This window comes from Corapipo altera, unplaced genomic scaffold, assembly GCF_003945725.1.
Source record: "Corapipo altera isolate COAL_440 unplaced genomic scaffold, ASM394572v1 62, whole genome shotgun sequence".
NCBI classification, from domain to species: Eukaryota; Metazoa; Chordata; class Aves; order Passeriformes; family Pipridae; genus Corapipo; species Corapipo altera.
The window spans coordinates 12326541-12344214 of record NW_020884894.1 but is presented as its reverse complement, the minus strand read 5'-3'; the positions used below and the strand labels follow the sequence as shown (position 1 = coordinate 12344214).

Genomic DNA, 17674 nt, shown 5'->3' with positions numbered 1-17674 from the left:
CATAACTGTTGGGAGTTACTACCTGTTCTCTTCTGTTAATATTTACTGATGCTATTTACTGATTGCATTTCAGTAGCAGCTTCTGAAATATCTGTTCCCCTGATTGTTCTGGATGTGGGTTTGGCTTCTCTTTTACTCAGGTGTCTGATTAGTTGAGTTCTTTTCACCTCCAAAGCTCTTTGGGAGCTGCTAAAACTCGAGTCTGCCTTTTGCATACAGATACAGCTGTACCTGCTGAGCAGCTGCAGTGAGCTGGGTAATACCTATCTTGGAAAACAAGTGCCATTAGAGGGATCCCATCTTGTGTCCTGGAAACGTAGCTGATTTCACTGACACTGCTCCTGACAGTGCACCCAAGTGCAATCACCTTTGTGACTTCTGTGGGGATAGTCAGGGATGCCAGACTGTCACAAGTTCTACACTTCTGCTACAGAGAGATGAAAGTCCTCTCTTTCTAGAGCTCCAAGGCTCCTGGTTATCTGTGGAGCCCTGAGGTTGTGTTCTGGACAGTGCTGTTACAAAGGCTCAGCATCCTCAGGGAGAGATGTCTGTCACTATGCAGTTAATACCTTTTTAGTAACAATTATGCATGCTATCAGACACAACATCCTCCTAAAGTACTTTTGTCTCTCTGTCTCTTGTTTTTCTCAAGAGTTTTCTATTTTGGAGAATTTTGCCGTGGTGTGTTTCAGTTAAGTGGCCTTGCTGCATTCCTCAAGCTGATCTGTACCAGGTTGCCTGAGTTTCATGCCCATGTGGTAATGGTTTTTTAATTACTCCTCTTGGTGAAGCCATGACAGATAATTCACATAAAATGAGAAAAAAACCCCTTGACTGTTCAGGGATGTAAAAGCCAGTCTTAGAAAATTAAATAATTTATGTAATTGAGACTTTGTGGGGAACAAGATGTTACTGCATCCTCGTTAACAAGCACCGTGCTTAAAAGCTCCGTTCTGAGGAAACAAGGGGAGCCAGAAGGAAGTACAGAGAGGAGAGAGGAGAGAACAGGAGGAGAGAACGGTTGAGATGCTTCAGAAGGAGAACAGTCCATCAACTTGAATAAGTTTCACCAGGAATGAGAAAGCTGGGACAGCTTCAGGAGGAGAAGGCTCTTGTCAAAGTGTGTAAATACTGGATAGGAGGGTGTGAGGAAGAGGGAGCAGCCTCTCCTCAGGGGGGCCCAATGATGGGATGAGAGGACACGGGGAAAACTGAAATGCCATTTAAACAAAGGAAAATGGTTTTAATTGCAAGGATGACTCAGCACTGAACAGGCTGCCCAGAGATTGTCCTCAACCTTGGGGGATTTGAAACCTGCCTGGACATGGTTCATGACAAACCTGTGGTAGGTGACCCCACTGGAACAGGAGGGTTGGACTGGATGATCTCCAGAGGTCTCTTTCCTGGACTCACCCTTGCTGTGAATCTGGAGCTTTGCTGTGACTCTGGAGCTTTGCTGTGACTCTGGAGCTTTGCTGTCTCTCTGGTTCAGCAGAATGTCTGTGTTAGTCACGCACACCTTTTGTGTGAGTGTCACCTGCTCCAGGCTGCATTTATTCCACGTGACCTATTTCCTGGGCTTTTGTTTGGCTGCATCTTCACTGTGGGGCTTTCTTGTGCTGTCATAGCAAGGGGTTTTCCCAAGAATACACTGCTCTGGATTTGTGTCAAGCTGTGTGAGTAGTGTACAGTGTGAACCTGAGTCACTAGAAACTGCAGGTTGGGGGATAGATCTGGGAAGCATTTGTGTCTGCTTTTATATTACAGCCCAGCTGCTAAAGGTTTGCTGGGAATAGCACAAGCAGAAAAAAAAATCAGATTATTTGCTGTTGGAATTAGCAGCCTGAAGAGATGAGTCAGTTTAAGAACCTACTTAAAACTCTCTTTCCCTGGTCGTGTTCTTTTCAATATTTAAATTATTTAGCATTGTACCAAGTCATGCTTGGTTGAACATTTCTGTTTGTATTTAACTGTTGTTTTAACATCTTTCCCCCACCCCTGCCCTGAGATGTTTTTGAGAACCCAAGCCTGCCCAGGGCTGTAGTGGTAGTGACTGTGCTGCAGAGATCACATCTGAAAAGTCTAAAGAGTGCTGGTGAGAGCTGCAGTTGAGATGAGTGATTACTGAACTGTGTGCAGGTAGACTCCAATATTCACCAGCTCCATAATGGCCACTGGAAGCAGCTCCAGACATATGTAACTGATGTTTTAATTAGGTCTTACATCTTTTTAATATCTAGCACAAAGTAGTAAATCAAGTTAAAATAAAATTTACTCAGAATAAGTAATTTTGGGTTAGCTACTTTCCTTCTGATTGTGGTATTTGAAAACAGATTCTTTATTTTGAAGAAAAGTAATGTTGCTCTGGCTTGATACATCTTTTCAGGTCTGAAACAAGCAAAATGATAACTATTAACTATCAGTACAGTGAATACAAAAGAAAAGGAAAGATGATATGGTAAAGAATTATTTCTAGAATGTATCTCTTTCTGCTCCTTTCCCCACATCAAGCTTTTGGTGTAATCATTTTAAAAGAGAGACAGTAATAATTTTTTATTAGACTTCATGTCACCTAATGTTCTTGAAGTTAAGTGTGGTTAGTTGCTGTAATTAAAGAGCTGTTTTGTGTGTCAGATGGTTTCACAAACAAAAACTATTTGGCAACCAATCAATCTCAGCCCTTTCATATCACTCCTATATCACTCTTTTCACTGTCCTGGTGAAAAGAATCCAGTTCTTTATTTCTGAATTCCTACCTACCTAAATATGTATCTAACACATACCTTTAAAATTATGAAAAAGTACTTCCAGTTCAGGCATTCTTACTTGAACACAAATAGAACCCTTCCTCGGATGGACTACTACAGGATGAGTAAATTGAATTTACCATTGATGTATATGTACTATTTACACTTGAAAGTTAAACTTTTCATTTTTAAAAATTAGAAAGCAAAGCAAGATGAAGTGATTTACCCCAGAACATTGTCTACTTTTGTCTGAAGTAGGATTTTAATTCTAAATTCCTGGTCACCAGTGTAATGCTTCAGCTCCTCCTCTGGCTGGAAACATCATCCTTTGGGCTGGTTGTCTGCAGCACAGGTGCCTTGTCTTCTCATTTCTTCAGGCAAGCATGGGAGGTTGGTTCCAGAAGGAGCTACTGGAATCATCCTCAGTGTGGTTCCTCATGACTGTGTAACAGGTTCATTACTCTGAGTGCACCAGTAGCCACCATTTCTGCCTTGCAGCCTTTTCCTCAGGGTGTTTGCCAAGAGCTCAGCAACTCCCGCGGGGCTGAGTCCCTGCCAGGAGGGCCCACTCCTTGTTTGGTTACTGGTGTCTGTTTGCTGCAGGAGACACAACTGTTCGATGTGAGCAACTGGATATGCTTCAAGATTGGCTGTCTGAATTCAGAAAATCTACCTCCTCCTCCAGCACAGCCAATCCAGAGGAGCTGGTGGCTTTTGATGTCATCTGTGGAGATCTCAACTTTGATAACTGCTCCTCTGGTAAGACAAGGTTTGCCTTTTCCTGGTGTCTGCATGTTCAGAAAGGAATAGGAATGTTCTTGTTCCCTGTGGACTACAGCAGTGTATTAAGACTGGCTTTTGCAAGGAAAAACTTAATTGCTACAAACACTTCTAAAATAGCTTTGAGTGTGAGTTACTCTGCTTGGCTCATCCCATGAGCTCTGTGGAGTTATTAAGCATGATGGGTTTTAAGGCACAAAGAGCAATAATTTGTGACTTATGTAGCAATAATAAGGACAGATACAGTAGTTTAGCTTTACTTGAATTAGGTAGACACTTACTGTTCTACAGTTTTAATTACTAATGAGAGACATGTACGTTATGGGACTTTTGTGGAGAAAAAGTACATTCATGCAGTTAAAAATAGTTTCACAGTGCATATACACAGACATAGGAGACTAATGCTGCAGAGAGAACTCAACATTGCTGAATCAGTCTTGGAAAAAAGTTAACTGATTCTATGTAGTTTCAGGGTTTTTTATTTTGAGAAATTTTAAATCTGGTTTTTCCTTTAATTGGATGCTGAGGGTACTAGAAAAAGAACTCCACAAAACCATAATTAATGGGTGGTGAGTTCACAGAAATAGAAGCCTTTTCCAAACATAAATGTTATGCTCTGTTAACAGTTCAGTTGCATTGTGTCTGTGTATCCCAGAGCTCTTTGCTGGTTTGGAGCTGGCACATGGACCAGCCTGGCTGGGGCTGAAGGGGCTCTTGTGTCACTGAAGTGCTGCCCCAGAGAGAGCCCAGGGCAGGGACAGCTGAGCTGGGGCTGCAGCATTCCAGGAGGGATTCAGCAATTTAGACCAGGGCCTGTGGATGACCAGGTGCATTTGTGGAACAGCATCCAGTGTGAATTCTGTGGTCTTTATGAGAAGCCTCAGGTAACTTAGGCAGAGAGCAACAACTGCACCAAAAACAACTTTAAGAAGCAAAAAGCAAGCATTGTCTATCTAAAAACCCCCACTATTATCTCTGATCTCATTACTTGCATCAGACACTTGAAATGGAGGATTTTAGCAAAGTTGGAGAAACATTTAATTGAGTAGAAAAGACCATCAGCCTAAACCCCAGCCCTTCTGCCACTCATTTCCAATTCATTTGTACAAGAAGTAAATCAGTCCCAACTGTATGACCCAAAGTAAACTCAGAATGGTCTGAGAAGGTGCTGGCAAGTGCTCTGAGTGGGACAAGAATCCCTCCTGCACGTGGAGGTGATCAGGAAGTGCAGTGGCTCCAGGAAGCTGTAGCTGGACAAACACACCTTAGGATAAAGTCCAGTGGCAGCAGTGCAGGGAGTTCTGAGGGGCTGCAGGAGGGAAGGGGTCAGTGCCAGCCCCTCAGCTGCCCAGGCAGTGCAGGGAGTGCTGAGGGGCTGCAGGAGGGATAAAGGAAGGGGTCAGTGGCAGCCCCTCAGCTGCCCAGGCTGCTGCCCAGACTGGCCCAGAGGCAGCAGCAGCAGTGCTGGCAGAGGCAGCAGGAGCTGCAGGACACAAACTGAAGCCTGCTGGGGTCTGGCCCTTTCACTGGCAATCGTTGGGAGGGGTGGAGTGGCCTGGAGGCAAAGGTGTCCATCAAGGAAATAAATGAGCTGCTGCACAACAAATGGGAGAGTGCCCAGGCAGATCCCAGATCCAAAGGGAATGGGGAGGGAGGGGAGCCAAGCTGGGAGGCAGAACATATGCTCAGGACTCTCTACCTGAGGAGTTCTGGCTCCCTACCCACGGTCTTGCACAAGAAGCACAGAGTATAACTAATGCAATTCTGAGCTGTCATTTTAAATAAAAGGTAAACCCAACTATTTGCTTTTGCAAATAATAGTTATAAACATTGCAACTACTGCTAAAGAGGGTTGAAAAGCAAGTTATAAAAACTTATTTTATTTTTGCTATCTCTGACACTTATTTACATTGCCCTCCCCTTTAAAATGCACTCAGCCTGGAAACTGGAATTAAGCTGGCTATTTAATTTTTTACTTTTAGATTGCTTTCTTTCCTTATGTGCTAAGCAAGATTAATGCAGTGTTTCAAAGTTCTCTCCTCCATTTTTACATTACTCATTGTTTTAGGGACATTTCTAGCATTATAGGTTAATTGAACATCTTAGGTTTTTGTAAAGCAATAATCAGCTTCCTGTAATTCTCTTTATGATTTTCTGTGTCCCTTCCCACTCCACAGACTGATACAGCAGCTAATTAATGTCTCAGTGAATACCAAGCTTCTATTCTTAGTTGTATTGACAGTACAGTTTTTGAAGATATTCAGGTCCATGAGTGACCTTATGCTGATGACAAATTTTCTGTAACTCAGTTTTCAGCTTTACAGAACATTATGGCAACATTCATACAGAGAATTCACACTTAGTGGAAATGTTATTAGACAGTTGCTTACTGTCATGTTGCTTTGGACTGACTTGTTTTTAAACCTTTTAGCATAAGATAAAATGCTTTCCAATCAGATGGGTAAAGTTTTGTGTCACCAACTGTGACTTATCATGGTCCCAGTTGCAAATTAATCATTTTTAATCTATCTTGGTTTTCGGGGAAATTCTGTTGACATATGATACAACAAGGGAAAACTTGGACAAACAAAAAATTACCAAGATTTCATCTTTTACTTTTCCATAAACATTTAACAAGCCAATTGACTGTTCAGACAGAAAAAGCAATTCTCTGCATTGTCCACCTGCAAACTTTGGGGAGGGTCAGTCCTCCAATCCCCTGCCACAACTCCAGGATTCCCTGACAAAGTAGTTTTTCAATCTCCCTGCAGTTCTGAGGATGTTCTCCAGATTGAGAGCGAGCTGGAAAGATGTGATGAGACAGCTGAACTGGTGTGGATGCAGCAGCTGGAGGACAGTCAGCTGTATTGATGACTGAATAAGGAGATGGCAAAGGATTGCCACTGGAAGGCAGCCCAGTTGTCCACTGGGTGACCCATCCCAACAAGGGTTTGGTACCAATGTAGGCAATGCAGTGGATTGGGAGGAGATACACTGGAAAACTTCCACTTCAATTTAGAGCTAAAAACTATCAGAAAGGTCTTTCCTAGAAAAGACTTGGTAGGAAAGCACTGTTATTAGCAAGCGTTTGTTGGGATTTCTGGCCAAGGAGAGCTCCTGCTGTGCAGTAAAGCTGCTGCTGAACTGGCTCAAATCAAACCTGGGTATTTATGGAGGAGAAACGGGGCCTTGCTGAGCCTGTGGTGCAGAACACACAGCTGGGCACAGGTTCAGGACTGGCAGCTGATGGACCTTTTCTGAGGGTTGTCCTTTCCCTGCAGATGACAAGCTGGAGCAGCAGCACTCTCTGTTTACACACTACAAAGACCCCTGTCGGGTTGGCCCTGGGGAGGACAAGCCCTGGGCCATCGGTAAGAGCTCTGCAGCCCTGGGGTGGGGACACTCCCGGGGGTGGGGACACTCCTGTCTGTCACACACAGCTCAGGCAGCAGGCAGGTCAGCTCACTGGCAGTAAGAGTTTGGTGGAGAACAAAGATTTGTAACATATATTTTACAAACCTTAACGTGCGTTGTTGAATTATAATTAAGAGCCAAAGGTCTCCAACTGCAGTGCACATTCTAGAGCTCATGTCTCAAGGTACCTGAGTGCCTCCCCCCACCTATCCTGCTCCTAAAAAAATCTCTAGATTACCTGGGGGGGAGGAAGCCAAATTATTGTTTCTGTACTGTGTGCCTGCAGTGAAAGCCTGCAGCTTCTGATCAGAATGTTCCATTTGGTGTTCCATAAATACTGTCAGTGAGGATGTAACAAAGCAGATCAACACCACTACAAACTTGTAGGTTTTGTATTATAAAAGATTTTATGGAACTCCGAGGTATTAATTCCTGGTGCAACGCAGTTGAACCTGAGGAAGTTTTAGATCAGGTATTAATAGTGTCTCTAGAGCAGCAGTGATAACTATGAAGATACTAAAGATAAGTGGAACTGTTTAATAATGGGGCTTTACTCTGTGGTAACAGAAAAATCAGAGACAGCAGAGCTGAGAAAATGGAAGGGTGGAAACATTTTGAAAGGGGGCAGGGGGCAGGGAGGTGTGGGGAGAGGAGCAGTGAACAGAACATGCTCTCAGTCAGAGCAGTCCCTCTCTCCCACACAGATCCTGCCTTGACACAGCTGTGCCTCTGGGAGCCTCCCCAGCACAGCACAGGAGCAATGCTGGGGCAGTCACATCTCCCCTTCTGTTCACAGGCACCTTGTTGGATCCTGAAGGATTATATGATGAAGAAGTGTGCACCCCAGACAACCTGCAGAAGTAAGCATTTCCTAATCTTTCCACATGTTTTAGACAGTCATGTAAAAAGGGAGTTCATCACTTGCTATTTAACATTTCACAAATTGAGGGGTAGCTTAGGACTGGAAGACAAAGTTTAACTCGAGGGTGTTTGGGGAAGAGGAAAAAGGGAAAGGAAGAGTGGCTGTGTCTCCAGGTCAAGGGTTGGCTGCAGTGCATGAAGAGCTGAGAGCAGCTGCAGTGTCTGTGTGTCTCCAGAGCTGGTCCTGCCTGGACAGGCCCACAGGACAAGAACTCCAAGCACTACCAAAAAGGGTGGGTGGGCAGCTTGTCTGAAAGTCTTTCTGCAGGCAGCCAGTTCTGTGCTCACTGCAGCACAAGGAAGTGTAGTTCTGCTCAGATAAAAAGCCCATGAAGTTTAAAACACCATCCCCAACCCAACTAGTGCTTACAGTACCCATTTAGAAAGCTTGCAGAATTGAATACACCTAAACCCCCCAGCTCACAGATAGATACAGAGAGCAATTAAATAGCACATCAGACAGAACTAGGAATGTGGCTTAACATCTTTCAGTGATGACTAGTGCAGCATTACTGTTAAGGAGTGTTTGATATTGAAAAACAGGTGTCTTTGGTTTGAGCTAGTGGAGTTATGAAAAATACAAAAAAACCTTAACTTGCCAAAGTCTTAGGATAAATTCCTTGAATACCTGTACTGTTTGTTAAACAATATTCCGGTGGAGAGAAATTAATAAGCTTTGTAAATTTTAGAGCAGTACTTAATGAATGTAGCAATCCTTTTTGCACCTTCTCTACCTTAAAGGGGAGTTTACTGGACTAAATACATTATCATCATGACTAACTATAAAGGATGTTCTAGCTGTTTGTTACCAAAATAATACTACAGAGGGAAAGTTATTTGAATTAGCAAGTCTGTCCTGATGTTGCTGTTGACACACATAATGGAAATGGTCCATTATAGGCAGTTTATGCTGGCATTTTTACTTACCTCTGTGTGGAATAGATGGACATGTGGTTGAACAGGTTAGATGAGGTCACCCCCTGAAGTTTTCTTTGTATCAGTTTGAACAAACAGAATTCCAGACATCAGGTCTGGGCTTAGTTTATGTCCAAAATAAAGATTTGCTACAGCAAGTCCCAGTTCGCACATTTGAGAACTTGCAAAATTTCCAAACAGTTCTACTCATATGTTGAAAACATAAATTTGGTACATGTGAAAGGCATTTCTGGAATGCAAAAATAAGATGATTTGGCCCTACAATCAAGTTTGCAAATGCAAATCTCTGTGTGGATATAACATTCCATTTTATGGTTCCAAAAAAAACCCAAACCAGCACAACCTAAAAAACCCCCAAAATGAAAGAAACAAACCCAAATAAACCCTGTACTTTTCAGACAATGTGTCACTAAATTACTTTTGGGGTATTGTAGTTTATTCCCTAAAGAGTTACTTGTATTCAGCAATTACGTTCCACCTACAAATAGGACTGATTGGATAGGGAGCCATCAAATGATCCATAAGGATTTAAGAATATTACTTCTGCTACCCCTGTGTATGTACAGCACCTCAGGATGTGAGAACTGGAAAATATTCTGAGCCCTGGGAACAGAATATACGTAAGACTTTTTCCCTGCTAAGTGTGGCTTTCGGTTTTCTGCAATGTGTTATAATTCTTTTGCACTGATGAAAAAACCCTCTATGAGACCATAATTTCCACTGGCTTTTCCTGCAGCTCTGCAGGGAAACAGGGCTCTGCATGGGTGCTTCATGTCCATGTGCTCCTGTATGAGAGCAGCCCTCGTTTCCATGGGAGGATGAGGAGCCCTCCTGACTCTGCACGGGGCTGGAAACAGGACAATGCCAGGAAATTCAGGGAAATGTAAAGCAATTAATGGAATCTGGGCTTTAAAGACATTTAAATGGTAAATAGCACAGTAGCTGTGGGGCACTGTCTAGTTAAGAAATATTGTTCATATACACAGCAAACCAGGGTACTGCCTAAATTGATCCATTCTCAAATTTGTCAATAATGAACCTTAATCAAGCTTTACAGACATTTAGATTGGCAGTGCAAGCTATCCAGAGAATTATTTCTTCATCAGCACTCTTCTCTACTTTATGAATAAAATTAAGTAGTTCACATTACTAAAACAATTAGGCCATAAAAGCAGCAGAACAACTCGTTCTTAAATCTCTCTTTCATGTTAAGGGCAGCATACGTAAAACAGCAGACTGGAACAACATACTTGGTACAAATAATGAGCAAGCCATTGATAATTATAGAACAATTAATTAGATAGATGTAACAATCTGGGCCCTGCCACAGTGCTGGAAACCACACAAGCTTCTGCTCAGAAAGGCTTCATGAAATGCTCACAAATAATCCCATCTCACAAAGTGATTGTCATCTCCAAGCCCATTTTCATCTCTGAACCCTGAACAGAGTCAGGCCTATGAGCACAGCACAGCTAAGAAACAAGATTCAGGTTTAGTTGAGCAACTCAGTCATAATTAATTCTGTTCACTCAATTAGTGTTGAACTGTTAGCACAGCAGAGCCAGATGTCACACTTGTGTCTGCTTCCTGTAGGGACAAAGAGCAAACTCCTGTGCAGAGCAGAACCAGTCTGAGACAGCAGCAGATGCTGCACATTTACAATTTGTTTCCTTCATGTGTTTGAAATGAACATTTCTCTTCTGTGAGCAGTTGTGCAGGTTAAGTGAATACCCAGCATCCACAGACTTTATAAAAGACATAATTGAAGCTAAAAAAAAATCATCTATTAAATTAATGCAAGTAAGATTTTTTGCAGTAGTACTGCAGTGCTAATCAGCAGTTTCTTCTACTTTGTTACTTAATTATCTTTGCTAAATATAAATATAACTTTTGAAAGAGGTCAGTCCCATCAAAGAACTTGGTTCCTTGAGCCTAGAAAAGCAATCTAAGGAAGTGAACCATTTGCAATAGCTCTTTGTAGAATCATCTTGCAAATAGGGTGCAGAGAGTAAGCTAATTTATAGTGAGTTATTATTAAAACCAAGTAACACATGAAAGAAAGTTTACTTGCAGAAACTGATTACAGTAAACTCTAAGAACCTTTAATACCTCACTAAGTCCAGAGGAGGTTAAGAAAAGTTCTGATTAAATAACTGTCTGATCAGAATTTTGTCCGTTACCTTCTGAAGGCACATTAAGTGCTTCTCGTATGTATCAACTGACCCAAACTTACAGATTATAACACTGCTGAGACCTGATCACCTGCAGCCAGTGCCCCTCTGCCACCACTCAGGTCCTTCCAAAGAGACCAGAGTTGACAAAGAAGCCATTTGAATCTCACACATTAAAACATACCATGAGAGTCTGGTGTTTGTCCCTTGTTATTCCTTCATCCTGTACTCTCACATTCATGCATTAAAAAATTCCTAAACCCAACCCCATAAAACCCATCCAAGTCAAGTCTCAAAAACTGGGTGATCAAAAATATCTTATTTTTCTCCAAGGTGAAATTAAAGGCTTTGTACCTGCCAGGACCCAAGTTCATGGCTCAGTGTTTCTCCTGCGACAGTTGATGATGTTGCTTAATGGCGTAATCAACTCTTACAAGGGAAACCACAGAACCCTGAGCTCAGGTTTTGGCAGGTAAGTAAAGGAAAGTGGTTTTTGAGGAGGTGGTTTGTTTGTGTTTAAGCCAGAAAGCAAAACCACAGCCCAGCCTGTCCCTGTGCAGCACAGCTGTGCCACACAGCCCTGGCTGTGCTTGGGGTCACCTCTGCACACCCCGACAAGGGCAGGCACTGGGCATTCCATGTGTCTGTCACCCTCAGTGCTCTTGGGTACAGCTTTGAAAGAGAACACAAGGTAAGCCAAGATTCTTTTGAAATCCAACACAACAGCAAAACACAGGAGTACCTATAAAAATGGAGCGACAGGGGCCTTTGTGCACTTCCTGATCCAAAGTCGTGTTCAAAGCTGGGATAACTTCAGAGTTAGATCAAGTTGCTTGAGGCCTTAATAGTCTTCTCTATAAAACCTACTGTTCAGGTTTAAGCACTTAAACTAAAAATTGTAACGGGAGAGCTGCATCTTATTTGCCTGGAGACTGGTACTTAGAAAACCAGTTCTCAGTTTTAAGTGCTTCAGTGGATGGTCTTGGGCCAGGTCATCTCCTTTCAAGGTGGGGGCAGTGCTAACACACTGTTGAGTAAGTCCATCCCTGTGGAGGAATTTGGAGAGTGTCACATACAGGAGTCAAACATATTAGGCTGTCATTTCTAGTGAAGTGAGGCTTGGGGTCCAAGACACAGTAATCTGATGCTGAAGCTTGCTCAAAACCAACCACCACATGCCCAAAGGTGCTCCTGAAAACCCTTTCTCATCCATACCCTGTCTGTAAAGCTGGTGGTCGTTTCAGAAGGAGTTGCTCAGATCAGAATGGAGAGGTTTGTATCTAAGTGCTCAGGTCTGTACGAAAATAATCCAGGAAACAGTTTCTTCCTCTGCCAGTTTCAGCCACTGGAGATGAGTGCAGGGCTCTGGGCTGCCCTACCCTGCTGGTGGCAGGCAGGCAAGGGCCCTGCTCCTGGCTCCACCAGCACAGCACCACTGATGCCAGGCCTGCCCTGAGGCTCTGAGAGCCCTGTCAGCAGTTAGGACAGCCTCATATTGGATTTGGAGAGAATCCAGGGTAATGCACAGGTGGACAGAATGAGCAAACCATTTAAAGTGCTTGGTTTTGTTTTTTTAATGAAATAGGGTGCTGGAAAGTGAAGAAGGAAGAAAAGGATACTTAGTCTATCCCACCAGCAAGAACCACAGTTCCAGTCAAAAAGGGAGGAAGGCATCACTGAAGGGAAATGGGAGGAGGATTGACTATATGCTGTACACAGAAGAAGGTCTCTACCTGGAGTGGAAAGTGGTGAGTTCCTGACTTGTCCAAAAGAGCTGTAACTCACACAGTGAACTTGTCTGAATGGCACTGCAGCCTGTTCTGCTTGGATTCAGATCATACTCCAAGGAGGACCTGCTACTTTGCTGTTTTCCACTTTTGCATGCAAGTACTGATTGGAAACCTACTACAAACCAAGTTAAGCTGAGTTCAAGGATTCCAGCAGCAACACTGGTAGATGTGCTGCTCTTCTAAACTCACCAACCTCATTTTCACTCCTTAAACTTCTGCCAGACTGAGTGTTTTGCCAGATGCTTTTCCTGTGCCTGCAGTCTGAATATTTTTTAATCTTTTCAAGTGTGTGGATGTTGTTTTGTGCCTGTGAGAACCCACCCAAGTTCCCACTCTCGATGCACAGGCAGGAGCTGACACAAGCTGCCCAGAAGGAGAACTTGCAGGGTGCAGTAGAGTCCTACTGCTTCCTAGAGTAGGACCTTGCCAGAATTGTACAGAATTCCATGATGGAAATGAGAAGCTCATTCACACCTATTTAGCACTGCAGCTGCTGTAGAAGAGCAGGCAGCAGAGCAGTTCAGCATAGCTTAGTGCAGGATACCTCAGTCTGTGCTCTCTCTGCATGTGCTCTGTGAGAGTAGCTTGGCAGGGAAACTCTTTTAAGGCTTCCTGTTTCAGAGGCACAAATGCCCATGGCACACCTCTATGGTAAATCCAGCTTACAAACATGAAATGATGCCACAACAAGGGCTGGAATTCAGAGACAGAAGGAGCAGGATTCCTGGTCGCATTACATTCCCACCCAAGTTGAACACCTCAATCCAATGAAGACAGGTTTCCTTTTTAGCTGCATGCCCTGCCCAGGATGGTAGAGCCAGCCCCTCCTCCAGCTGAGGGCCTCCCTACCTGCTTGGATAAATCTGTTGGGAAGAACAAGCTGTTACTGTCAATGGCAAGAAAAGGTACAGCAGATTTCATCCCAGTACCCTGCCAGTGGTTCACCTCAGCAGCTGCACCACACTGACTGTCTGTGTGGCACAGTTTATCCTGAGCCCAGCCAAGCCAGACTGGTTCCACACCTCTGCTAATGCTCTGAGGTAGTTCAGAGCCTGGTGTGTGCTGGAATAGATGGATTTTTCAATTCCTTTTCTTACTTTTGTTTTCCTTTGCAGGAAGTGGAAGAGTTCAGCTTTATTACCCAATTAGCAGGCTTGACAGACCACCTACCGGTAGCAATGCGTCTCATGGTGTCTACAGGAGAAGATGATCCTTAAAACTGACCAGCTTTGAGAATCAGAAGAGGGAAACATTAATGATATTTTAAAAATATCAGAGGATAAGAGCGAACTATCCTGGTGCCACGTTAGGAAAGGTGACCCGACCTGACTTGGGCTACTCCCAGAATGTACCAACAATGTGGATTCAAAAAGGGAAGAAATGGAAGGGGTTGTGGCCAAAAGCCACTGTCACAAGTTGCTCAGGCAACAGGGCAGGCCTGTACTACAACACTTTCACTGTGGACCGAACAGAACCAAGATGGAAGTCCTAATTCCTTCTGAACCAGTGCCATTCTTACTCAAACATGTTTTTATACTAATATATAGCACAATTTAGTTTGTAATTAGTCTGTGAGTTAGTGCTGCTCGATGGTTTTTGCATCATTTCCTTGTCTGAGAAGCTGAAGCTTTGTCTGTCCTGCCGCGCTCGCAGCAGCCGCATGGCCCGCCCTGCATGAGCTCCACACACAGCCCTGGCACCCAGAGGGGAGGGCTCAGAACCACCCTCAGCCAGAGCCACTCTGGGACTGCAAACCCTTCTGGCACTACAGATAGACCGAACACCAAACAACAGCTCTCTTCAATTTGCAGACCAATATCTTCCTGTCTGAGTTACGGACACACAAAAGATTTGGAATTAAGACTTTAAGAACACAGTTCTACCCTTATTCCAGCTGTGTTCCCACTGAAATTATGAAGTGTTTTGTCTGAATGATGACTCCAGAATCAGGCCTTCAGCTTTCTAAATGCAACTTACTCCCTTAAGAAGAAACACAGTTTCCCTGTAATGTCTTTTCTTTCTTTGCCATGTGTGGGACAGTTCTGAATTATGATATGGGATATGTATGTTACAGTAGAGTGAATAGATTCCTGTAGTACCATTGGTAACACCAGAGCCAACATTCTGCCTTAGCTAGAAAGGGTAAGTGGGAAATGGATTGTAAAATGCATGCTAGATATAGAGTAAACATAAACATAAGTGACATTTGGGGAGAAAAAAGTGTAGAACAGTGTATGATTGATAAGGCAGAATAACCTAACAATTCTCTGAAGGAATCAGTACACGTAAAGGGGAAGTGCAGCATGGCCAGCTGGAGAGCAGAGCTGGGACTCCTGGCCTTAGGGAACTGCCCCCCAGGAGCAGAGGCTTTCCTGTGTCTGAGACACGACTCTCCATTTGTTGTGCATCACAGACTTGAAGAGGGGTCTTACCATCTGACTTACATGTTCTTTCCACTACAGCTCCTCAAATGTGGGGCTCCCCTCTGCCATCTCCCCACGACCTGACTGACCCAGCCTCTGTGACCTTAACCAAAAGAATGAAAAACTGAGAATCAGGTCCATAATGAGACTTGGCATTTTTGGAAGGATTTAATTTCAGAGGGTTTATGTTTTGAGAGAACAATGAAAACCCCTGTGTTCTAACCATTACTTAGTTTCTTCTGCCTATGTCATGTTCGATTTTAGTGTTATTTCCTCTTATATTACTTACATTACATTCCCTGTGTTAAGAAGACTTAATCCAATATTTGACTTACTCCATTAAGTAACCTGTTTTAGTTATGCTGACCACAAACTCCTGAAGATGCTCTTGTTTTGGTTTAGTTTACACCTGCTAGGAATCAGCTTGAGCTAAATCTGAATAGATTTAAATTAGAAATCTCAGTCTGCACAGTCTCTGATACTGGCTTAGTTAGCTATGGTAAACAACAGAGCTTTTACTTAAATCAGCCTGATTTTGCAAATAGAGAAACAGTTAATAGTCATGAGAGTGCAGGACTAACAGTATTGGCTAATTCCAAGTAGGTGGTAGGGCCACTGCTCCCACTCTCCCCCTGCACCTGGTCTTGACACATTTTATGCCTCATTTTCCAGTCCCAGGGTCCCTTGAGCAGAAGCTGCCTCTTAAAAGTGTGCTGTGCCAAACCAGGGGTAATCTGCAACTAACCCATGGGGACTCAAAAATGGAACCAGACTCAGTTCCCCTTTTTGATAAAATTAGGATTTCAAGTTTACAGCATCAGAGACTTGAGTGTACTACCCCGTGCACCACCAGTTTCCCACTTTGTATGTTTGTCTTTATACAGAGGGTGCACGTATGTGCAATGTGTTTTTCTGGTTTCTTATTGCTCCACCCAGTTCAAAAAAACTTGTACCCAAACCAATGCTTTTTAATCCTATTTTCTACCTTACTTGTATTTTATTAACCTTTTTTAAAGAATCCAAACAGTATCAGTAGCAATGTGTGTGCTGTCCAGCAGCTATTTCTCAGTAGTAAAACTAACTACACTATTTTTAATAGTTTTCCTAACAATGTAAATTACAATTTGATATCAACTTCACCAAGTATCAGTTGCAGGAGCTGAATTTGACACTGTCTGGGATATAAACATAAAACTACTGCCAAACAACTTTACATTATTTACAGTAGAACTAACATGGTCTAAATTACCTTAAAAGTCGTTCTGTGGCTTTGTGCTGACTAAAAATGAGACACTTTTGTCAACTTCTTGAGATATATTGAGAAATGGTTTTTTCAAATTTGAAGTAAACTGTTTTAGATTTTGATGTTTCCTAGTTTCTCAGTGCTCAAGAACAGCCTAGTTGTGAAATGTTCTCTTACACAATACACATACATTTAACCAGTCTCGGTAGTTCTTTCTAGTTCACTCTTAGGGAATGTACCTTTGCCAGAGTGATGCTGGAGGTGCAGCACTGTGGTACCACTGGACAGATGCTCCTTGGTTTCTCACAGTGCTCCTGTGCCTTTCCATGTTTGCAGGGGTCAGGGAGTCCAGTCCAGGGGAGCTGGAATGAACAGGCTTTCCCTTCCAGGGGGGACCTCCAGGAGAAAAATGAGTTTTGTCTCCACCACTGCAACCACCAGAGTTCCATCAGCCCCACAGAGTCACTCAGGCAGTGCCTGTACAGGACATCAGTCATCACCAGCCTTAGGCAGATACTGTATCATAGAATATTTGCACTGAAAAGAACAACAAAGGCAGGGCAGGGCTGGGTGTGAGAACATGCCCAGGAGATCAAACCCTGGAGAGTTTGTTTATATGTCAATTCTCTTTACTTATGGATAGCATGACCCAATTTATTAGTAGAATGTTATTTATAAGAATTGGACTTAAGCTTCCTGTCCTATGCTTACCCCACTTTGTGCTGGGATTTCAGGCATCTTCTAGAAGTGGGAGATAACGCTGTTCTTGGTTTAGTAATGCACCAGGGACACTGCAGAGCAAGTGTCATCTTTTTATAAAGGGTATATAACATCTCCTGTTTCTCATTTCAATTTGCATTTTACAACATCACTTCTAGAACAAGTGAACAAAAGACACAAATGAGGACAGTCAAAAAGTAAGCACTTCCAGAAGTGTTCAGGGTGTCAGGTCCTGACAAAGTCAGTAACTTCAGGTCACTCCAGAACACTCCCTAGAGAACGTGGCCTCTCAGGCACATCCAGCTCCAGTCAATCCCTGCCCTCTGTCCGATGGATCCACTGGCTCTGCTCCAGCTCAGCCACTGAGCACCAGGGTGGGAACACCCAGCTTTGTGCTGTGGGCAAAGGCCTTTAACCAATTCCAGCGGTGCCCAGGGGGTCTGGCCCAGCCCAGCCTGGCTGTCAGTGGGAGCTGCCAAAGCCCCCAGCCCCACTGCCCCAGCCCCACTGCCCCAGCCTGGCACTGCCC

The 17674-nt window shown here is 43.5% G+C and overlaps 1 protein-coding gene across 7 annotated transcripts in view; it reads left to right on the top strand.

Moving 5' to 3' along the window:
• The window catches only part of SMPD3 (sphingomyelin phosphodiesterase 3), an 87137-nt gene extending 70590 nt beyond the window's left edge, over positions 1–16547 (top strand). For all 7 annotated transcript variants that reach the window (XM_027646994.1, XM_027646992.1, XM_027646995.1 and 4 more), the window contains 5 exons: positions 3351–3506; positions 6809–6898; positions 7738–7801; positions 12555–12717; positions 13875–16547. In XM_027646994.1, the coding sequence (XP_027502795.1) occupies positions 3351–3506; positions 6809–6898; positions 7738–7801; positions 12555–12717; positions 13875–13976 (575 nt within the window). In that variant the 3' untranslated portion in view covers positions 13977–16547. The remainder of the gene's footprint in view (positions 1–3350; positions 3507–6808; positions 6899–7737; positions 7802–12554; positions 12718–13874) is intronic.
• The last annotated feature ends 1127 nt before the right edge of the window (positions 16548–17674 follow it).